The sequence below is a fragment of the Melozone crissalis genome, unplaced genomic scaffold (genome assembly GCF_028551555.1).
Source record: "Melozone crissalis strain CALT ecotype California unplaced genomic scaffold, PUWL_Pcris_2 ptg000042l_1, whole genome shotgun sequence".
Lineage (NCBI taxonomy): Eukaryota > Metazoa > Chordata > Aves > Passeriformes > Passerellidae > Melozone > Melozone crissalis.
In genome coordinates this window covers 58,741,822-58,764,483 of record NW_026535820.1, presented here as the reverse complement: position 1 = coordinate 58,764,483, position 22,662 = coordinate 58,741,822, and the positions used below count along the sequence as shown (strand labels likewise).

The 22,662-nt window shown below is 42.7% G+C and overlaps 1 protein-coding gene across 7 annotated transcripts in view; it reads right to left on the bottom strand.

The window, feature by feature from the left end:
- Positions 1-22,662, bottom strand: part of PHACTR1 (phosphatase and actin regulator 1) — a 298,999-nt gene that overhangs the window by 13,537 nt on the left and 262,800 nt on the right. For all 7 annotated transcript variants that reach the window (XM_054285281.1, XM_054285283.1, XM_054285280.1 and 4 more), the window contains 2 exons: positions 6,435-6,490; positions 1,557-1,618 (listed from right to left, as the gene is read on the bottom strand). In XM_054285281.1, the coding sequence (XP_054141256.1) occupies positions 1,557-1,618; positions 6,435-6,490 (118 nt within the window). The remainder of the gene's footprint in view (positions 1-1,556; positions 1,619-6,434; positions 6,491-22,662) is intronic.

Genomic DNA, 22,662 nt, shown 5'->3' with positions numbered 1-22,662 from the left:
GCTAAATGCCAGGGCCTTGGACTGATGCTGCTTTCCCTGCTGTTCCTACATAAAAGTGCAAACAAGACAAAACAAGAAATCTCCCAGAAAACTGCTGAGGTTTTAGGGAGCAGACACTGCTGTGAAGCGGTGGCAGCCTGGGTGCTTTAGTTTAGCTGTGGCCTCTGCCTGTGACAGATGATTCCTGTGCTCTGCACCCTTCCTACAGGATAGTGAAGGATGGGAAGGATGGGAACCGTGTGGCGATGGCGCCGGCTCAGTCAGCAAGCCCTCACTTCTTAGGCAGCACACTGGGTGTGGGGAGCTTTGCTCTGTATCTATTACAGCTGCTCCTCAAATGGCATCAAGCTCTGCACTGGATTCCTGCACGTGTTTACCCTTCAATGTACAGGGAAATTGAAAGCCTGGCAAAATGGCATTTCCAGCCTTTGCGCAGAGCCTCAATCCCATGAAACATCTGCAATGCAGTTAGGATCCTTTCTTTCAGGCAGTGCTAAGAGGGAATGCACAATCATCCCTGTCATCGTAGTGAGGAATAGAAGTGTTTTACAAACAATATTATGGCTGTCTAGCTCCTGCAGACAGCAGCAGTATCCCCCCACTGGTCACCAAGAATTCTACTTATTTACATGAACTGAGAGTTAAGGCATGAGATTTTTAACCGTGGTAGAAAGCAATTCAGTTCTCAGAATGTAACCTTTCCACATATATTTAGAGACCTTTCCTTGTTAATATTTATACCATGAAAGCTGTGATCACATAGGTCAAAAAAATGAAGCCATCTAAAATTGCACAGAAAGGGAATGGTGCTGCTTCACAAGTATGTGAGTTTTTAGAGGGCTTTCTTTACCCTTGGAGACAGGAAATATGTCAGTGCTGAAAGAAAGTTAATCTGCAATAGCAGGATGGATTGTTCACTGTGTATGTTTGGGCATCCGTACACATTTATGCCAGCTGCAAAACTGAATGGGTACATCTGAAATGACTGTTCTTCAGTTTTAAGAGTAAATTACTTTTGAATCAAGCGATGCTGTTTTGTTTGTCCTTCCTTGCCAATACAAGATTGTTTTCTGCACTATATACTTTTTCATAAATGCTTGTCTCTATTAAGTTTAAATGCCTCAGTTGACAACCTCCCTTTCCAGAAAATGTTTAGCTTCCAGTTTTATGAGGGGTTTTTTTGGTGGAATTTTCAAATCAGCATTGCTTTAACTTTGCTCTCTGTAATGGCTACAGAAGCCATTACACTTACAAGAAGCACTGGTCCTTGTAAATGCTGATCTTTATCCTTCACTGTTCAAAACTCCTTCAGTTATGAAGACTAGATCTTTTTTCCTGTTTGAAATGTTACCAGCAGTAGCCTGCAAAGTGGTTTCCTTTGCTCTCCATGGACTTACACCCTGCAACATTGCTGATTTCTTTTAAAGATTTTTTTGTAAGACTTGTTTCACACTCTACTTTTGAAAATGGTGCTGAAGAAAAGGAAAAAGGCAAACAATTGTGCAGTAGGGAGAAAGTTAGAGTAGTGTCATAATAGGATCAAAGTTGCTTCTCACCTTACGTGTTAATCTTCTCTTAATCTCTCGTTTTTCCTCCTGCTCCTCTTGCTCATTCCGGGCTGTAAAAGATTTACAAGGATCTCAGGCTGTGGACTCATCAGGCATGCACCGTTTGCAACAAAATAAGCCTTTCCATCAGTAAGTGTATTAATGTTTCAGGACCTCTCTGATGCACAGTATGTCCCTCTGGGGCTGGTGAACGTCCTCGATCCGTAGCTACTGTGCTTCTTCACACGCCTCATAAAACATCTACAGCTTCCTTCCTTTCCCTGTGTTGGCACCTCTTCATGTGTGTCACTTTCTGTAAGGGCTGGGCAGCAAGCCAGGTCTTAAAAAAAATGTTATCTCCCTGCCCACAGGCCTGGTGGCCTCAGGGGGCTCAGCTACGATAGGGCTGGATTCTGCAAGGTCAGTGGTTGGAAAAGAAACAACACAAGCATTTTTTTCCATCTGCAGAATAATTTCTTGCAGCTAGTTTTTGGAGATAATAGAAAAAAAACTTTGGAATAGAGCTGCCAGACAAATTGTGCAACTTCCCATGGCATGAGCAGAGTTAACGAGAGTGTGTCCTTCCATCATGAGCCTTCAAAGTTTCACACTGGAGCATAGAAGCTCATTCCAGGTCATTTAACTTTCAACATTAAGCCAAAAGATCACGTGCTACGAGTTCTTACCAGGGCATGCCTCAACTCTTCTCCCTCAAGAGTTCAATCACATTTGAGTACACTAACTCTTCTTCAACTTAGGAGCAGGCTGTCATGCATTGTCTTTGCAAAGACCTTTACCAAAAGTCACTAAAATCCCAGGCTTCCAGGTACTCAGCTTCTTGATCAGTTAGGATCTGTCTCCACTGCTTCACTGATGGCTGAAATATTCTTTACTCCCATCATGCCAGCACAAAACAGGTGAGAGCAAACACAACTCATCAGCTTTTCCAGTAAGTACTCTGTGCCCCTGCTGGGATCCAGTTTTTGCTCACTAGGACTAGCTCAGGCAGGAATAACTCTCTGCAGGGGACATTATGGACCTCAAAGGCCAGCTGAGGAGAGGTGCTTTGATTTAAATTGTTAAACTTTGGACTGCACTAAACTCAAGGGGGCATCCCACGATCCTCTCTGCTGATCCTGCAGATGGAGCAGGCACCTCCTGCAGAGCAGCAGGAACAACCCACCAGCCGTAGCTTCTTCAGCTGTGAGAGCGCAAGCCAGCACTCTCACTGGAAAACTGGGCCTTTCCCCACACAGAAAGGAGACCTAAGGTTTAGAGCCCACAGAAGCCTCTGCGCAGGGGAGAAGGGCTAGGCTGCAAACCAGGTGTCACTGCTCAGGACAGACAGTGCTATCACAACTGCTCACTGACTTCAGCAGGACTGGGAAATCTCCACCAAAGTGGACAAAGAACCTGCTGATGTTATGATGTTTCACACTACACTTCTGATCTTCAAGTGCCATTTTACCAAAAATACTGCTTATATTTTCAGAAGGAAGGAAACCAGTAAGGACTAAAAAGAACACAAGACAGCAGGGAGTTACAACTGTCTTTTTAAGCAATCACTGGAGTACCTACACTGATAAATATGATTTTCCTCTTTCAGTGGTTTCTGTCCCTACTCAGCTGGATACTCCTCCAGCAATTGATCCTCTAGCAATTTTTTTCTTCCCTTTGTGTCTCCAATTTGGAGGAGCTGGTCCTGCAAATGCTTGCTTTCAGACACAGCACTAACTAAAGAGAATCCACACAGAGTCAGGGTAGAACTGCAAGCAGCCAAGGAGTTTTATATAAAACTTAGTAATGGCTACTCATTTTTGTCCTTGGCATCTGATGTTTTTCTCTTCTCCTCACTCTCAGCCCAGCCACCCACTTTCAGAGACAGCCAGGCTTAAGACTTCAGGCAGGTAAAAGCTGGAAAATAGGAATACATTCTCCTTCAAAACTAGAAAGTGACTTTGTTTTAGCCTATTTCTTTGAAGTTAAGTCATGCCAATCTTGTGAAGATACAGAACAGATGCTTTATTTCATCTTAGGTGTTCAGGAGATTATCTGTTTCTCTAAACCTGTGTGTCAGGGTGATGTAGGTGCAATTTTCACTCCTGATCTCGTGCCAGTGTGAAATGTCCCCCAATACCGTTGAGGCATTCAGAACCCACCTAACCATAATTTTTGTGAGGAATTTATGCAGCCCTAAATGTGCCAGGTTGACAATTGGATTACTTTCATCCACCTGTGAAGTGGCACAGGGGTGGTGCATGACAGGGGATTGAGGCATCTTTGCCTATACCCTTGGACAGCAAGTACAGCTGCAAAGTGTTCTTTAGTCTCCAAAATAACCCTGCAGGCCTGGACTCCTCCCACTCCATGCCCTTGATCTAAATATGAGTCAGTGACTGGGTATACTTCAGTGAGGGAGACCCTACATGAACCACTTGTCTCCGCTGTTTCCTTGCTGTGGCTGCTATGATTTCACTGTTGCCATCAGCAAGTAGCAGAACTTGGGAAATGGATGCTTTGCCCTTGTAAAGATAACTCATAATTATTGCAGTAGCACACACCTAGGAAGCATTCAATTCATGTATAAAGACTGGCCATCCAACCACACTTTGCCTCATTTTTCCCCATCAGCATGAGGAGTAATGCAGTTACATGTGTAATAGGCACATCACAGTACCAGACATGACATTTTCATCAGGGAGATTTCAGCTTCAACTGCAGAGAAAGTCCTGTTTAGTCTACTTGAGAGCTTGGTAGGTTTTCTTTTGTGTTTGTGCATGCTTTGGGCTGGGCTTTTGTAAATTGCTTGACCTGCTTATGCAGAGAATTTACACTCTTTTAATTAGCACTTCCTCAGTTTCTCTTTCCCTACACTCCATTATATTTATTATAATGCTCCTTTTCAGAAGTCTAGAGAAATGACACAAAATGAATACAAATCAGAAAATATTTATTTTTACTTGTTTAAGTGTAGAGTATGTTTATGCTTTCTTTTTAAAATTATGTAACAAATTTATTTTTTTTCTTTCCTGCTGTGGTTCACCAAAAGTTGGAATGCCTTGGAAATACCACATTACTCTTTCCTGTAATTAGGAAGCTGTTTGTTTACCAAGACACACATGTTTGGGGCAGATCTGTGCTAAAGGAAGCTATAAAAAAAATCCATTTAGGAAATACAATGTGGTTCTGGAATCAGGGTAATATTTTCAAACATCCATGTAATTTAAAAGCCTTTATTCAATTAAAAAAGAAACTGGTGTTACTCGAGGGGTAACTCCTCTGAAATGTAAGACACCTTTAGGGCCCTCTGTGACTGCTGTGCTCAGTAATGTGACCTTTAGGAATGTCTGCAATGCACCCAGCATTGGAGATGCTGCTCTCTGCTGATGCTGGTTCAAAGCAGGTGCCCAAGATTCCACCTCCCCCATTGCCAGGGCAGTGTTTGTTGGTCATGCACCAGCGCCAGGTGGTGCCTGACACGTGTTTGTTCAGAGGTCCCAGGATGACAACATGAGCTGCCAGAAAATCAGCCTCTGTCTCTCTGTGCACGAGCCTGACATCAGTCACGTCGCAGGTCCCCTTCTCCAGCTGTTCTGCTACACCCCTGGGAGACAATCACAGCTGGATGTGCCAAATATTTCCCCAGGTTCTGCCCCTGCCTTTCCCCAGCAGTCAGTCACTGGAGTTAGGAGCAGACAGGAGGAGCACAGTCACTAAGAGAGGGCTGGTCCCAAACAAATGGCTTTTCCAGCAGCCTCAGGCTTGCCCACGCTGCTCTGCTGTCCAGTCTTTTCTCCTCTTTGCATTCACAGTGGTGCCTCTCTCCCTCTGACTGCCACGTGTAATAACATCAAGAGATGAAAAGACCCTGCTGGGCACTAACACTATCACTAATCTGCTAAGATTTTGATTTTGAAGTATTTGAAAAATGAATTCTACTGATTTTCAGAGAATTATCTTCTGCTACCACATTTTTATGATTCTATACAATGCAGCTATTCGAACAAGAAAAGGTGAATTATGGACCTACCTAAGGAGACATTATGCATAAGGTACCATTTTGGAATACTTTTTTCTGTAGTAATTTTTAAAAATTTTCCTGGAAATATGCATTTACTAACTTAAAAGGGGAAGAACTTGTTTGTTTGTTGTTTTTTTCCTGCTTCCAAAGTAACAACAATAATTAGATAAACAGCTTTTTTTGTTTTTAATATTCAAAACACTTTCATGCAAGTAAAGAAACTGTAATTTTCTTCCTGTTCATTCATGAGGTTATGAAAGTTGGACTCAGTCCAGCTTCCCTTCAAGTCAGTGGCAATGTATCTACTAACTTGGTTCAGGATTTCTGAGTGGTATTTTGGCCCTTTAAAAAATTCAGGCTGAGGATCTACCAGCAAATTTTTGGCTGATTTAAAGGGAGAGTTTCATGGGAATAACCCTGAGTCACACTGGATTCTTTTTTAAATTGAATAAAGGCTCCAGCTAGCATAGATTGCTGTGAAGATTTTTAGTAAAGCTAATCGAGCTATGCCCTAATGTCTTTACTAACTTACAATGGGATGTTCGTCTACATAAGTGCTGCACAAAGGGGGCTTTTCAGTATGTCTGACCCCCTGTCTGGAATGTCATCCAAGACCTGGGATTTTTTCCCCTTAGGTAGTTTATCCTCGTAAATTTACTGACTCTGATTTGAAAGAACTGTTTCTGCAGATTTAGATGTTATTACAGACTTTCATGCTTATTTGCACTTACGATGCCCTTTATTATTTTTAATTATCAGTGATGCTTACAGAGAATAGCTGATGTTCATAAAAACCACCAAATGTATATGAAACCTAACCCAAATTATCTGGCTTCAGGTTAAATGGCAGCAGAATCAGGACTTACGTTTCAGTATGTTCCTCTGCTCCAATTCTTCGGCAGTCGGCCTCTGGCTCAGTCGTCTGCGAAAAAAGTCCAAGATCAGTTTTTGGACCATATCATATTCTCCTCAGTTCTCTGCCTTGAAGAGTCACTTTGGGGTGTGAAAGGCAGAACAGAAAGTACTGACACTGCTCCATTATGTACTTGGTATGCCTGGACCATGCGTGACACACACCATGCTTCGCTTTCGCAGTTTCCTCTGTTTCCAACCCACGAAAGACAAAATATGTTATGTCATCTTAGGCATGACTCTCCCACCCCTACCCCAGGCAGAGCTGCTGAAAGCTAAGCCACACAGATGTCTCCACTTAATTTCCTTCCCTCCATGCCTTCTTCCTGACTTGGACAAGTATTTCTAGCTAGGATCCAGCTAACCCTCTCACTGCCCCCTCGCCAGCCTCCTGACCGCGCCCCGTTGGTTCACACAGCGTTTGAACACACAGACACAGAAAAACAAGGGACTGTTTGGCAGAACTGAGGGCAGAACAATAGCAACCCTCCTCCTCCTCTTGTGGCTTTTATTAAATCCTATATTGAAGGATCAGTGTGACTTGCTAGTCAATCTGTCTGTAAGAGGGTCAACAAACCCCACAATCTAATTACAAATGGGGGCTCTGTACATAGGAATGACCTGAATATTCAGAATACAGAGCAAGCACAAAAGCGTCTTTGCAAAACAAAGTAAACCAGTGAGATGACATCAGAAGTCAGCACTGTTGGGCATCCTCATACTTTTATCCAAGTCAATGGGTGTTTTGTCAACGATACCAGTGACATGACATAGCCTTCTCTTCCTCCAGACTTGGTCATTCAGAGACATTTCCAACTTGAGGACCCCAGTCTTTGTCAACTGGACCAGCTTCCCTGTGAGTTACTGGTTACTGGGCACTGATAGGAAATGATAAGAATGCTGCATGGCTTCATCTTCTGCAAGGAATGTTCCCCTGACCCTGGGCACAGCAGCTCCCTGAAATGGAGCTGGATGAGAGATGTCTGACAATGGCTCCTCACCACACAGGGACTAAGCTGCTGGTGCACGTGCATCCCCAGCCTTCTCCAGGGCCAGGAACTCATGTGTGTGCCAGTTCAAGACCCCCGCCCCTCACACTGTGTGCAGAGCACAGGGCTGAACAAGCGCTGGGTAGGAGCACACCTCCCACACCAGCTGTTTGAAGGCAGAAGCTTTACAGGCACCTGATTTTACAGTCTGAAGATCTCCACCAGCAGAGGTGATACCAGCTGCATGTCCTTTGGGAGCACTTTACACCACGAAAACAAACGAGCAGAACACAGCCCTATTTCAGTGTAGAATTTGGAGTCAGGAGCTTTATCCCTTTCTCAAAGCAGATTGAACATTTATCTCATTAGAAAAGTGTTAAAAGGGACAGAAACTGACTCTTAATTCAGAAGTAAAGAATGTCTGCAAAGTACTTTGAAGACAGAAAGTGCTATTCAAGTGCTTGCCATTACATCTTTAATATACAGTAGCTGTTGCTAATGGGAGACTTTGCCTTAGGACTGTGAAGCAATTAGAACTACTTCATTTCTAGCATCACATGAGAACCAAAAAAGAAGTTGCTGCCTCTTTTAGCCCCACCACACATGTCTGCAGGAACTGTATTATAAATGTTTTCAATCCCCCATGCCATGATGCTTTTCAAAAGGATGCATCAGAGGGATGTTCAGGATGAATGCCAGCCATCCAGCATGTGGATGGCTTCTACAGAAACAGACATCATAGTAAAAAGAGAAAGGAAAAAAACCTCCCCCAAAGTCCTCCAGATTCCAAGAAAATGGGGATTGAAGGATTCAGATAACTTTTCTGTCACAAACAGTTCACACTAGGACATTTCTAACAGAAGGCAGAAGTTTTATCTATCTACAGAAGTGATTTACAAGAGGGACCACATCTTCCATGTGTTCAGTGAGGTACCTGCCATGAAGCAGATGCATTTAAACTAAGCTTTCACTGCGTGTTTCTGTGGCATTTCTTCCACACAAGAGGACACACATTTCCTCCAAGCATACCCTTGTTGTTATCTGCACCCTCTACTCCTGTGCTGCTCAGGACCTAGAGACCATGGGATTCTTCCCCACACTGTCTGGTAGGGCGCCAAGTGAAAGCCAGCCAAGGATACCCATGTTCCCCATCAAGAGTCAAATTACTTTGTGGATCCCATTATCCACCCTTTTCAGTCTGCAGAGTGCTCCTGCCTAAATGGTGACTGCCACTTCTAAGTGATGCACAGCAGAAAAAGCCATGCCACTTTGGATAGATTAATTCATGGATTAGCAAACACTTCTGGAATTTTATAATCCTAAATTTCTGATAATGTGAGTTAGGCAGTAGGAAAAGCTAAGGTATTCTTGTAGTGGAACAAAATCTTAATTAGTCCTTACAGTGCAAGTAGTAAAGCATCACTGAGGGATGAAGAAGGTCATGAATAGAAGCCATAGAGGTTTTTGGCCTCCAGTACCAGTGTCTGCTTTCATCTCCATGAACTGCTGTTAAATTCCCATTTCCATCATCCCTTGGGAATGACCGAGCCTGCTCCTGCTCCTTCATTGTAAGTCCCTCCTTGATGAGCTCTTCAAATAAACCCAGCCCCTTCCACAGCCCTTCCCTTCCAAACTCTCCCAATTATCTCTTTTCATGGTCTCTTGCTCATTTAATTTAATTCCTTCTATGCTGTTACAGTGACTTCTGCCCCCAAACTATTGGACACACAAACACCTCCACCAGCTCCTCAGAACAGCACCATTTAAGATCTTGTTTCTTGCCACCTAATTTCTAGGCTTGCCAGACGTTGAACAGCTGTTAACATCTCTGTTAATCTTTGAAAATCGTGATACTAGTTACAGATAATGTAAGTCAAGAAACACAAGCAGCTCTTGCTTTATTACTACGGCGGCAAAGACACAGGTTTGTTTTTTTTTTTTTTTCCACACTCACTTTCAGTACACCAGCTCTAGCATAGAGCTCTGACCTTGGCAAACATCAGTGGTGATAGCTGTCCTCTTCTGCCTTCCTTCCTGTCCTGCCCAGAATGAGAAGTTGTTAATGAAGCCCACCTAGCTTGCACAGGTTGATTTCAACAGTTTGATTGCTGGCTTGCTGCTGTGCCTCATTTAATTTAACATCACAGGGGCTGCATGAGGCAGTCAGGAGGCCACAGGTCAGGAAAAAGGTGTCTCATTAGCAGCACAATCAGAATAAAAGGGAGAAAATGGAGGTGAGGAAGGAACCTGATGCCACAGCAAAGAACAGATCTGCTTGTGCAAACTGTAAGGATGGAGAGAGATGTGTGGTGCTGCTGTTGATCAGAAAGGTAACTCTGGCTGTTTCATCAAACAAAGTAAGTGCAGGTGTCTGGCCAAGGAACAGGGGAGACAGACATCAACAAGCTACCACTTCTAACAGCACTTTCTGTATTTAAAATGTTCATGTGTCAACATGCCTGGCCTTCACTGTGCCATCCATACAGTTTTGCAATGTGCTTCAGGCATCCAAGAGGACAGGAAAGTGTTTTGTAATTGGTGCTTTACAATTATTGCTTGGTTTATACTTCATATATTTCTGCAATATCGATTACAACAGTTTTGCAAATATACTGTGACAAAGGTTTTACTACAAAGGAAAGCTTCCTAAGATTTATGGTGACATAAGGAAAGCCTTGCTGGGATTTCACTGAAAAAATAGTATCCAAATGAGTTTGTCAGTAAAAATTGCTCACATTTACAAAGATAAGCTTGACAGCAAACCAATTTTCTGAATTAATTCTCTACATGATCAAATGCATCACACTCCTTGTGCTAGACAATAAGAGCAGTTCTTTGTAACGACAGTGTAGCGAGGCTTATTTTGTTGGGTGTTTTTTTATTTTTTTTTTGCTTGTTTGCTTGCTTTGAATTTGCTCTGGGCTGGGCTGGTCACATTATGGCAGATGAGTAGGAGTTTGGGCCAGAAGGGACAATCCTGCAAAATCAATTGCTGTAGATCTAAAATATTGGCTGGTGCAGGGACCAACAGGAAAGAAAGGCAGCATTTTCCCTGATGGATGCTACTGTTTGGACCCTCCCCAGCAAACTGAGAACTCAGAATGAAAAGTTTCTGCTCCATGTGTCAGTGCTCTGCAGGAGCAATAAAAGGAAAAACATGTCCTTGGGCACGACAAAACCCTTAAATGAAGTACACAGTGCTGCTTACCCTGCTCTGCAGTGAGACCACTCCCCGAGGGCTCTCAGGCCAGCAGCCAACCCCTTGTGGGGGCCTTGGATCAGATTTTTGCAGCCCTTTTGTCTGGCAGCACCTTTGAGGTGAGATGCTCCTGGCTGTCTTGGCTGTCCCCTACCAGGAGTCCTGGGTTTTCTCTCCTTGATCTCTTGTTTTGCTGTGGATGAGCTCCAAGAAAAAGCTGGTTTATGCCATCCAGCTTGTTGTTGTGTGAACACGATGATGTGGGATATGTGTTTTCTGTGTACCAGGAATTCATCTTTGCCTCTGTCCAGAGGACAAGAGAATTTAAGAGCTGAGTGTGGGGTCACATGCAAGTATAATGGCTGGATACAATACATGGCTGGCTGGAAATTGCTTCCCCACCCACTTGCCAGGCTTATTAACTGTGAGTGTTTGCAGGCACGAAAGGCAGAACTCAGCAGCTCTCCAGTGCCTCAATGGTGACATTTGGTGTGTGGGACCCATGAACAGGACTGGTGGACATGACAGGGCACACAGCAGGACGGTGAGATGTCCAGAATATTCCCAAGGCATCTCTGAGCCAAGTTGTGCTCATACAGTTGTTCCTCATGACTTAAGTCACCTTGATGTAAAATAACTTCTGAGCACAGTGGGGCATAACCTCTGCAGCAACTCCTGAATTTATTCTGTATGTGCAAATATCCTCAATCAGCAGCAACTGGGACCATACTACCCTAGACACTGCGCTAACAGAGCAGTAAATCTGAGCTGGGCACATGAGAAGCCAGCTGCTACAAAGAACTACTTGTCACATTGCTCTTTAGTTGACATAAATGAGCATGACTGAAGCCAGTAGAACTGCACTGATTTACATCAGCAAAATAATTCACATGAGGAAAATTCAATGGGAGTAAAGAGTGTTAATTTACCTTGCCTTTCCCAATAATAATAATGAAGCAGAATTAACCAAATAAAGGCTGTCAGGGGCTCTTTGCACTCCCATGCCATGTACAGAAAATTCAGAGAAAAGCAGAAAAGAAGAAAATCTTGTATTTGTTTCTAGCAGTTAACTGTTAGCAGAGGGCAAGAATGAACTACCTCCTTTCCTTACATCACTGCACAATGAGCAAAAAATCATTGTAAGCCTGGAGGTTCACTTTTTTTGCAGTGACAGTCCAGATTTTGCCAGTCAGACTGTAGAGTCTACAGAGGACTATCATTCTCCTAAACAGGATTTATAAAATGGGATTAAATGTACTTTTATCAATGAATTAATAAACTGAGGCCATATTAAATAGAAAATCCCTACCCAAAGAAGCAAGTGTAACCAATAAAATACCAATAAAATTCTTGTACTAGACTCCATTAGATGTTTGCTAATCTGTAGGATTATTACTTTCTTTAAGCTCCCTCACAGGTAAGCGTGACAAGTCTCCTGGTATCAGTCATGATAATACACTTTATAAGTCCTTTTCCTGAGAAATTAGGGCAATAAAACCATAAGGAGTGTTTGCCATGACTCAGTTATCATGTAATGACTGCTCTCCACTTCCCTGTTGATTTAAAATATTCAGCCTCTGGGAGATGGTGATGCTTCTGCAGCTGTAAAGAAGCCTGTGGCAATGAAAGCAGACCAACGTGGGCAGAGATGCCTGTTCATCCCTAGGAAAATGGGTGAAGCACCACTGGGATGGTTTAGCAGAGAACCAGTTAGACAATTTTGGTAGGAAGTATTTGCTTTTGGTGAAAGTCTAAAAAAACTGCTAAGTATCAGTTGAAGATAAAAGTATTTTCTGACAGTCCCTTACTGGCAAGGTACTACTTCTGCCTTAGTATCCCAGAGTGCTCCCTGGACTTCTGATTGTGTTCCCTTGACATTTGATCCAGGATAGCTACAACAGTCCCATAACCCTGAAGAGAGAGGCAATGCTTTTGCTCAGCATTAGTGCACTGCAAGAAGTACAGAACAATCTGGAATGTGAGCCAAAGTAATTTTATTTCCCGTAACACATCTGCAATTGTGTTTCCAGCTGGTCTCTATAGGAAAATCAGATTTACAACTGAAATTATTCAGACTTTAATTCAGGCTCTAAGCAGTCATTTACTACCCCCCAAAATTATCCTTATCCCAGACTTGATTTTGTGTTGAGAAACAGCTTCAATATAGACTTTAAAGCTCCGATTAGTCTAGATTGCAGTGAGGATTTTTGGGAAAACTAATCAGCAAATTTTCTGCTTGCTCAAGCATCTGTGTATAGTGAGAAATATAACCAAGCTGGCTCTTTGTTTAAAACTCTTACAACTGTCCAATTTGTTTTCCCATTCTTCAGATCATGTGAATCTATTCTTGAGTCATGGCTCAAATGATGCCATTTTTTCTGGTTCAGCTCACTGAGGGATTGAATTATTATGATTTTGATTTATTCTTTGTAAAGTTACAAGCTTCCTGAGAAAGAACTGCCTGCCCAGAGCAGGTCTCCTGGGAAAAGAATATCATATTCAAAATGTAGATTTAAAAAATTCATTATGTTTGCATAAGGTTACATCTTGTTCATTATATATGGAACAAATTTCTTTAAAATGCCCAAATAAAGCAGAAATATTTTGGACCATGAACTCTGTATTTCATTAAAAGAAATGAAGCAATGACTAAATAGCCCTATAACTCTGACTAGAAACACTGTGGATAATGACATACCCAGGTCATCACTCTTCCATTAGACCACTATAATAATGCAGAGAATTGCATTTTCCCAAGGAATTACTTCATTTCTTTTCTAAAGACAATGCCAAGCAGTGATAGACACACAAATCCAGATTTTGTCCCCATGTTCAATAATACTAACTGGGAGATGCCTACTGGTATGTGGAACATTGCAAGACCATGCCTCACACCTCAACCTCTAAAATGGAGCCTCCTCCATTTAATTACTGTGCTGTTCCATTAACATCAAAGCTGTCAGCCAAATCCTGGCTCTTCACATAAAATAAGATCATGTAAGTTTAAATGATTTAAAAAAAAGGCACAGCTTAATTAAGATAGTTTTGCAGCATTTCTTCTCAAATCTCTTATCCCTAGTCCCAAGAACAAAATATCCAACAACTGCAGTAGGAAACAAAGAACAATCTTTTTTAGAAGAGGGAATTTATTATGTATCTAATTCAAGAATGTATTTTCAGAACAATAAAAATGGGATATTTTTGAGTACTAGAAATCCAGAGTGAAAAATGTACTAAATGCTGGTTGAAAATCCAAAGCATGCCAGAAAAAACAGATGGATGTTAGGACCCATTGTAATAGAGAAAAAAATGTTCTAAAATGTTAGCAATTGTCCTTCTGTTGTCTGTACACCATTGTGAGAAGACACTTGCTTCACCAAATGTGATAATATTGAATTAAAAGCCGAATTTACAAAGCTACAGATATCATAATTCACAGTTCAAGGTCAATCTGTAAATGACTTGAGTAAAATGGCACTAAAAATAATCAATCTAAGCTGAACAGATATGCTTGCTGTCTATAGGCATTGCTGAATGGTTTGTTTTAAAATCTCTGTACAGTAATATTGCTTTGTCTAGGTGAACAAATGTACTTAAAGCAGTAAATAAAAGTTAGTTACACTCTTAAAAGCAAAGCCCTCTCCAAGTATGAGCCAGAAGAGCAGAATCTCCTTCTCTAATGGAATTTCCCCACCCTGGCTTCTGATGCTCAGGGAAGCTTGGATGTTGGAACATATTTGATAGAGGAATAAAGCAGTTATTCCTTTGTGTATGTGGCATGACCTTGGGATGGAGACAAAAAGCAATGCTTTAGGTGGGAAAAAGTTTTGTGGGACCAGGGAAGAAAACACGGAGGGAGGCTGAGGGGTAACAATGAAAGTATAGCCCCATTCTCCCAAGCTCTTCACCTTTTAAAGCCCCAGTGATCTTTCCCAGCAACACAATCTTCTAAGGATGCTCTTCTGAGAAATCTGCTGCCACAAACTTAAATGCAACCTACCCTGAGAAGCAGCTCTGAGTGAAGGGCTGAGGGCTGAAACACCTCATGGAGGAACCTTCTTCCCTATGTTTAGTCAGCTTCAAGATCAGACCTCCTGATGGGCCTCTGTGACCACAGTGACTGACATGACCTGTGCATTAGCAGCTATGTTGCACTTCTAGCACTGCCAATATGGAATTTGTTTAATGAAAAAAGCAGCAGCACCTTATCTTCTTACTCACATATGCACTAACACAATGGTAACCCTAAAATATGAAGCCAGGGACACTTTAAACATGTAAACAAATAAACCAACTTTGCTTGGCAGTCCAAGTAGTCTGTGACCATCATGGTAAATCTCTATCTAGGATGTAAAAAGCTGTTCATTTTAAGGAAGGAAATCTGGATGGGGAGCTTCACCAGCAAGCTGATGTCAATCTCAACATATACACAACCAACTTAATAAAGTCTCCTCTGTTACTACAGCAGCTACAGACCACTCAAAGTACAGAGAGAGAAATTACCATAGAATGGTTTCGGTTGGAAAGGACCTTAATGATTACCTAGTTCCAACCCCCCTGCCATGGGCACGAACACCTTCCACTAGCCCAGGTTGCTCAAAGCCCCATCCAACCTGGCCTTGAACACTTCCAGGGATGAGGGTACCCTAGGTTCTCTGGGCAATGTGTTCCAGTGTCTCACTAGCCTCACAGAAAAGAATTTCTTACTGATATTTAATCCAAACTCACTGTCTTTTAGTGTAAAGCCATTCCTCCTTGTCCCCCCATTTTACATGCCCTTGAAGAAAGTTCCTGTCCATCTCTCTTGAGAAGCCCATTTAGGCAATGCAGGGCTGCTCTAAGGTTCTTCCTGGGGCTTCTCTTCACCGGGCTGAACAACCCCAGCTCTCTCAGCCTGTATCACATGCACCCCCTCACCATATTAGTTTGTTGTAGACCATTTTACCAGTGCCAGCATGAAGAAAGGCAAATGAACAATAGTGCAAGAACACAATTCATCTCAAAAAAGGCACTTTACACTGGTAAATGTAAAAAAAAGACAACCCCACTCACATCCTTTCTGCTAAATGAATCAAAAGCTAAAATACTCAGTGACTTGGAACAGCCACAATATAGGAACTCTAAATATAGGCTTTTATAACAGAAGTTGGCAGTGTTAGCAATTCAAAACCACAATAATTCAGTTTTTAGTAGAAAAGAGGCATAGGAAATAGCTATGGTGCCCATACTTTGTCTTGTTGCTGAAGTGGAAAATTCCTGGAAGTAAACAAATTTGAGAGCTCTAAGAGCAATTAACTATTTTGTGACAGAGGGATTTCAGTTCCCCAGATTGTGGGATTTCAGATCCCCAGACTTCATGAAAGGCAGATGATAAATAGTAGTAACTTTTTGCAAAGGGCTGTGCCTAAAATCTTCACTTGAAGATTAAGAATTAGGACTGGCTGAAATGTTTGTGACAAACTAAAATTGCTGGAAAATTGAGTTCTAGAAGGTCAGAAACTATCTGTAAGGTGAGGTCAAACTTAGTGAGCAGTTTCAGCTGAAAAAAACCAATTCACTAGACACACTTTTCTCAAAAACAATAAAGTTTAAAAAGCACTCAAAACGCACTAGACAATATTTAATTCTGACCTGAAATGCTAGTTTTCAGTGTGTAATAAGAAAATTAATGATGCCTGTACTTGCTATTTTTAGTCAGTTTTCCCTATTCCACTTGTTAATTATTTTGTTCCATTTGAGTACCAAATGCAAAAAAAAATCCACTATTCAGCCAAGTCCAGTAGGCACAATTCTCCTTCCAATAACTGCCACAGTGATTCCAAGCACAAATCTACTCAGGTGGATTCCCAAGGAGAACTCTCCCCAGCATCTGCATTGCAAACTGCAAAGTGCAGGTGCCTTGATCATTCCTCAGCATTTAAGGGGATATCTGATGGTCAGACTGGGTCTTTGCCTGTTTGTATCTGCATCACCAACTGCATAATAATTTCTTATCTTTCTAGAGAATGTCATGTTTCACCACCCTATCCAGAGATTTGCCCATTGTACAAATTCCCAGCTGGTATGTATTTAACACCTTCACTGCCAGAGCCTACTTCTGCCTCTATGCATTAGCAAAGGTCAGAAAGATTTTTTAAGAAATCCTAGCATCTCACGGAATGTCAATGAAAACATGCAGCACCAGACACAGAAAATAGCAAAAATGTCTAGCTTTAAAAAGAAATACCAATGAAATTATTTTACCTGGTTAAAATAAAAAAATCTATGCCTTAGGAAACTGCATATTTGCATTTTGAAAAGATATTAGATTCAATTATTCCACAGTTATACAATCACCTTTAGGTTCAAATCTACTGGCCTAAAAGCATGACAAAATATTTTTTACCCAGGAGAATTCTTGTCCCATCTGCCTTTTCCTCTCTTGAATTTACTGAGATACACATAATTACCTAGAGGCTAAATTTGGACTACAAAGTGATAAGCTTTTTTTCTGTTGTTGCTTTGTACATATTTTCACAGCAAAACAAATGGAATGCTATAAAGAGGCTTATCACATCAAATAGGGAATTAGCAGCGGGAATCAATAATCTCCAAAGTAACAAAGATCCTATTTCCAGGCAAATACACTTAACTTCAAAATAAACAACCCCCCCTTGTGAAACAAAAGACTTCCAGAGGGACATTCAAACCCTCTGTGCTATGCTGAGCAGGCTGCAGCCTTTCTCTTTGTCCCCTGCATAGTGTGACATCAGCTTTTTACATTTTCTCCCTCAAGTTTTGAGAGCTCAGTTCAGCCTGTACTGAAGTTTCTCCACACTCAGATTTCCGACTGCTATCACCTGCCTGTACATCCCCCTGTTCCACCTGGCACTTCATTAATGTGAAAATTTGCTTCATTACACATTCTAGCTGCTGGGATGAGTATTGGTACCAGTATTCTTGAAATTATTTTTTTTTCACTAACTAGAGGTGATGTTGAACTATGGAGGGGGAGGGAATGCCCAGTGATATCTTCCTTATGCAAAATGGGAGAGAAAACTACTCCTGGCTCTGTTGACCTAAAGAATAATTTTTCCTTTACACTTCAGACACTTCACTTCTTAAATCTCATTGGGAAGGTGTTGTAGATATCTTCCCTGGGATATTTCAAATGAGGGTGCTATCAAAGTCCACATTTTTTCCAATTGTTTGCCCTCTAAAGAAAGATTGCCTTACATTATTGACTGGTTTTTGAGCTCCTGGCTGAATAGCTTTGCAGCTGGCATTCAGGCAGAAAGGCTGAAGAAAATTAATATTTAAAATACTTTGTACTCAAACTGAGCACAGTATGTTTGTTTGTGGCTGCTGACATCCATAGGAGAGGCCTGGATTTCCCTGCAGGGCACACTCAAATGCCAAGACTGAAACACTTCTGTCCTGGGCGTTCAGTGCCCTGGTTTTGTGGCATACACTTGTTTTCTGCATATCTGGCTGCAGTGATGGCAAAGACAGGGGGCTTGGAAGAAGGCAGCAAAGGAAATCATCGCTGTCACCCTGACAAAAATCCCTTCTGAGTATTTACTGATGATGCACAAAGTGTTTGTAAACCTGGGAACTGCACCTACTGCTATGAGAGGCTGCAGATTGGACTAAAACATGCCGGCTAGGATGGCCTGGACAAACAGTCACAGTGCCTGCTTCCCAGTTATGCTCACCTTCTTCATTAGTTTAAAACATGCAATTTCTCATTCATCCACATTGAGCAGAAGTAAAAGGATACACCCTCTCAGGCCCTCCTTCCAGCCCCAATGGCCACAACCATGTGGACTTGTGTTTTGCTTTACAGGCAGATTGAATTTACATCTGTAGCCTATAGTTTATTGGGTGGTAAGCCTACTCTTATGACTGGACATTATCTAATGCTAATAACAACTTTGCTCTGCTGAGACCAGCTAATTAACACCAGCTGCTAAGGAATGGGGAGGAATATCTCACAACTACTACACTCTGTCAGCTTTTCAAACTCCTCTGAGCAGTGTTTTTAGCAAAATGTACATTAAATACACACTTCCACTCTGTTCTCTTCTTTAGAGACATCAGAACACTGCTGTACAATGCATTACTGGAGATCCCTGCTGCTGTCAAGATACCAGGCAGCACCACTGCAGGCTCTCTGGGATGTTTGTGAGAGATCAAGCTTCCTATTCCCCAAAGTGAGCAAGAGCAGCAATTTGCTGATTGCTGTCTCTGGATTCACCCACAGATAGAAAATGCTGAAGGCAGATCTTAAGGTTTTGCTTCAGGTAGTTAGAAAAGCAGGACTGAGGGGATGAGGAAGTTCAGGGCTGAGAGAAATGCTTGTAGAAGGAAGTTGGGTGTCTGGAGTTGATTTCCTCGTGAACGCAGCATGTCTGTGAGATGTTCTTGTTTAAAAACTGAGTCCTGGTAACTTTTTCCATAGAGCAGAGCACAAGGAGTTTGGTTGCAAGAGCTAATCCCACACTCTCTCTTGGGACTGAAGTAAGCTAGAGACTTCTGCAGTCTACATGCCATAGACAGGCATTTGTCAAAGCTTGTGACCTGGCTAAATTGTCTGTGCTGTCACAGCCATTGTGCAATAACCCAAATCAGAAGACATTAGTCAAGCATTGCAGCAGAATAGCTTTATGAAACATATTTATCGAAACCTTAGGCTGCAGAGAGTGAAGGGAAGCAGGATTTGGGGAAGTCTGAGACAGAATTTGGCTAAAGGCACACAAAAAATCAGCCAACAATGCCATACACTTCAAAATGCAAAGATGTTGCTAATGCACATTGACATTGTCTGTTCTTTCCATACCCGTGTTATTGCAGAATGGCGAGTCTGGCAGGGATCTCTGAAGCCCATCTGATCCAATCCCCCTAGAGCTGGGACTCTGTCCAAATGACTTTTGAATGTCTCCACAGAGAGAAATCTCACGATCCCCCTGGCCAACCTGTGGCAGTGTTTGGTCACCCTCATAGTAGAAATAATGTCACTGATGTTCAGAGGGAATCTCCTTGTTTTGTTTGTGCCTAGTGCCTCTGGTCCTGTCACTGGGCCCCACTGAGGAGTGCCTGCCTCTGTCCCCACTGGACCCTTCCTTCAGGTATTTATACAGATTGATAAGATCTCCTGAGCCTTTTATCTAGGCTCAACAGTCCCAGCTTTCTCAGGTGCTCTCCACAGGGAGGATGCTCCAGTTCATCATCTCCATCATCTTCGTGGCCCTTCGTTGGACTGTCTCTCAGATGCCCCTATCTCTTTCCTACAGAGAAGTCTTGATGATCCTTGCAGATCCCTTCCAACTCAGAATATTCTGTGATTCTGAGCCAGAAGTTGACACAGAACTCCAGATGTGGCCTCACCAGTGCTCAGTAGAGGGGAAAGATCACGTCCCTTGGTCTGCTGGCAATACATTTTCTAATGCAGCCCAGAATGTTATTAGCCATTTCCCCCCCTCCCCCCACCAAGTTGCTGGCTGATGTCCAACTTCATGCCCATCAGGACCCCCAGATCCTTTTCTGCCAAGCTGCTCTCCAGCTGGGTGGCTCCCAACATATATTGGTGCATGGCGTAGTTCCTTCCTAGGTGCAGCCATTAGCACTTGCCTTTAATGAACTTCATGAGATTTTTGCCAGCCCATTTCTCCAGCTTGTCAAGGTCCCTCTGGATGGCAGCACTATCCTGCAGTGCATCACCCACTACTCCCAGCTGGGTGTCACCATCAAGTTTGCTGAGGATCTGCTTTGCCTGTCATCCAGATCATTAATGAAGGTTGTTAGAAAGGACTGGACCCAGTATTGACCCCTTGGGGTATGCTGCTAGATACTGGAGTCCAACTGGACTCTGTGCCACTGAACAGCAGCCTCTGGACTAGATGGGTAAATGGACTGAAAAGTTTGAGTGTCTGGGGCCATTCTTGAACACCTGAGGAATTTTACAGGAGACAGTATTGAAAGTCCAGGTCAGTAATTTCACAAGTTCATCACATTAATCAAGCATGACTTGCTCTTCTGAATCCACATTGACTTTTGCTGCCTTTTTTTTGTCCTTTACATGCCTGAATATGGTTTCTAGGATTGCCTTCTCCATCATCTTCCTAGTGATGCATGTGAGGTCAGCTGGCCTATAATTCCCTGACTCCTCTTTGAATATAGGAGTGACATTTGCTTTCCTTCTTGTCTTTGAGCACTTCTCCCAGCTGACAAGATCAGTCAAAGAAATATTAAAGAAAATAAGGATGGCACTGAATCTTCAGTAATGCTGGGTCAAAGTTCATCCTTTCATTTATACTTTTATGCGGAATAGTGAGGCAGCACTGCTCTCTGGAAGATTTTAACACATGCCCTAATTGTTAAAACATGACATGACTAGTGACAAGTGCACAGAACTGAGGGAAAGACAAGGTACAGTGATGGGCAGGTGGGAAAATCAAATCTGAGGCAGTCAAGTGTGCAACCATCAGGAAGGATGCTAAGACAAGTGAATTGCCATGCCTGGTATTCCTCTACTGATACTTTGCATTTCCCCATCACTGTTTTGATATCTGCTCCAAAATCTTTCAGACTCAGGCCAAGTGCTGCACAGTATCTTGAACCAAGGTGGCATGGCGGGGGCTACAAGCATTACTGAAATACAGTGAGAAATAAGACAGAATAAAGACACTGAAGAGAAGAATTAGGGATAAGGCATACGGAAATAAAAGGGAAATCAAGACAAAGGGAAATAAAAGTGCCTCCCAAAGAAGTGTCCTATATGATGGTTTTCAGAGGCAAAAATCATCTTTCACCACTTTTTAATCTGTCATGTCACATTAGAAAACATGATGGAGCCCTTTTCTGGCATTAAACAGTGCAGTGCAAAATACTGGCAGCTATTTTAACTGCAGTAGAGTATTAGATTTTCTTTGCTAGTCTAGTCTGAAGGGGAAGATGAAGTGGATGGTGGAATATCACATGGCTTTATAATGCTTGCAATTGCCCAGGTCTGCCTATCTTACCTTTTATGTCTGCTCAAACAAGGGAAGGAATGGTTCTGGCACAACCTGAGGGTGAAGGACACCAGGCATTTACACTCAGTTGTTAACCAGGAAAAGGTAGAGTCTCAGGGGATGTTCTGACTTTGGAACATCAGCCACTCCTTTCCCTGAAAGTAGCAGAGGGGGGTTTTGGGATCAGTTGGGGAATCCCATGATAGGGAGATGCAAAGGCACCAAACTCTTGTCTGAGAAGTTTCTCTGCACTTCGAGACTGATGTGCAGCTCCAAACCAACCACTTCCTGTCAGAGGGACTCCCTGCCCTCTTTCTTTTATAGCTGAACTTCGGATATTAAAGCGTCCCCAAGCCAGGGAAGTCCTTATATAGGGGCACAGGATGCTCTGGGAAAGCTAGAATTGGTGCACAGTTTGGGTAATCCAACTTCCTTCCAAGGCTGAAGGAGCTTGCAGGTTTAACTGGAGGTGGGCCAGCTGATAGGGCTATGAAAACACCTTCATGGAAGATGAGCAGAGATCTTTCTCTGTACCTTCTGTGAGGGCTCCCAAGGAGGGAGTTTACTCACACTTTACACAGAGCAGCCTTCCAGTACCTTAAGGGGGCCCACAGAGAGCTGGAGGGGGACTTTTCACAAGGGCATTGCCACACGGAAAATGGGGAAATGGCTTTAAACTGACAGAGGGAGGGTTTAGATAAGGTATTAGGAAAAAATTATTTGCTGTGGGGATGGTGAGGCACTGAAACAAATTCTCCAGAAAAGTAGTGAATGCCCCATCCCTGGGAGTGTTCAAGGTCAGGTTGGATGGGGCTTTGAGCACCCTGGTCTGGTGGGAGGTGTCTCTGCCTGTGGCAGGGAGTTAAAATCAGGTAGTCTTCAAGGTCCCTTCCAACTCAAACCATTCTCTGGTGATATGAATCTGTGACCTCCCTGCATGCTCCCCTAAGGGGTCTGGCTGCACCCAAGGTGCCATCTGCCAGCCCACCAGGTAAATGATGTC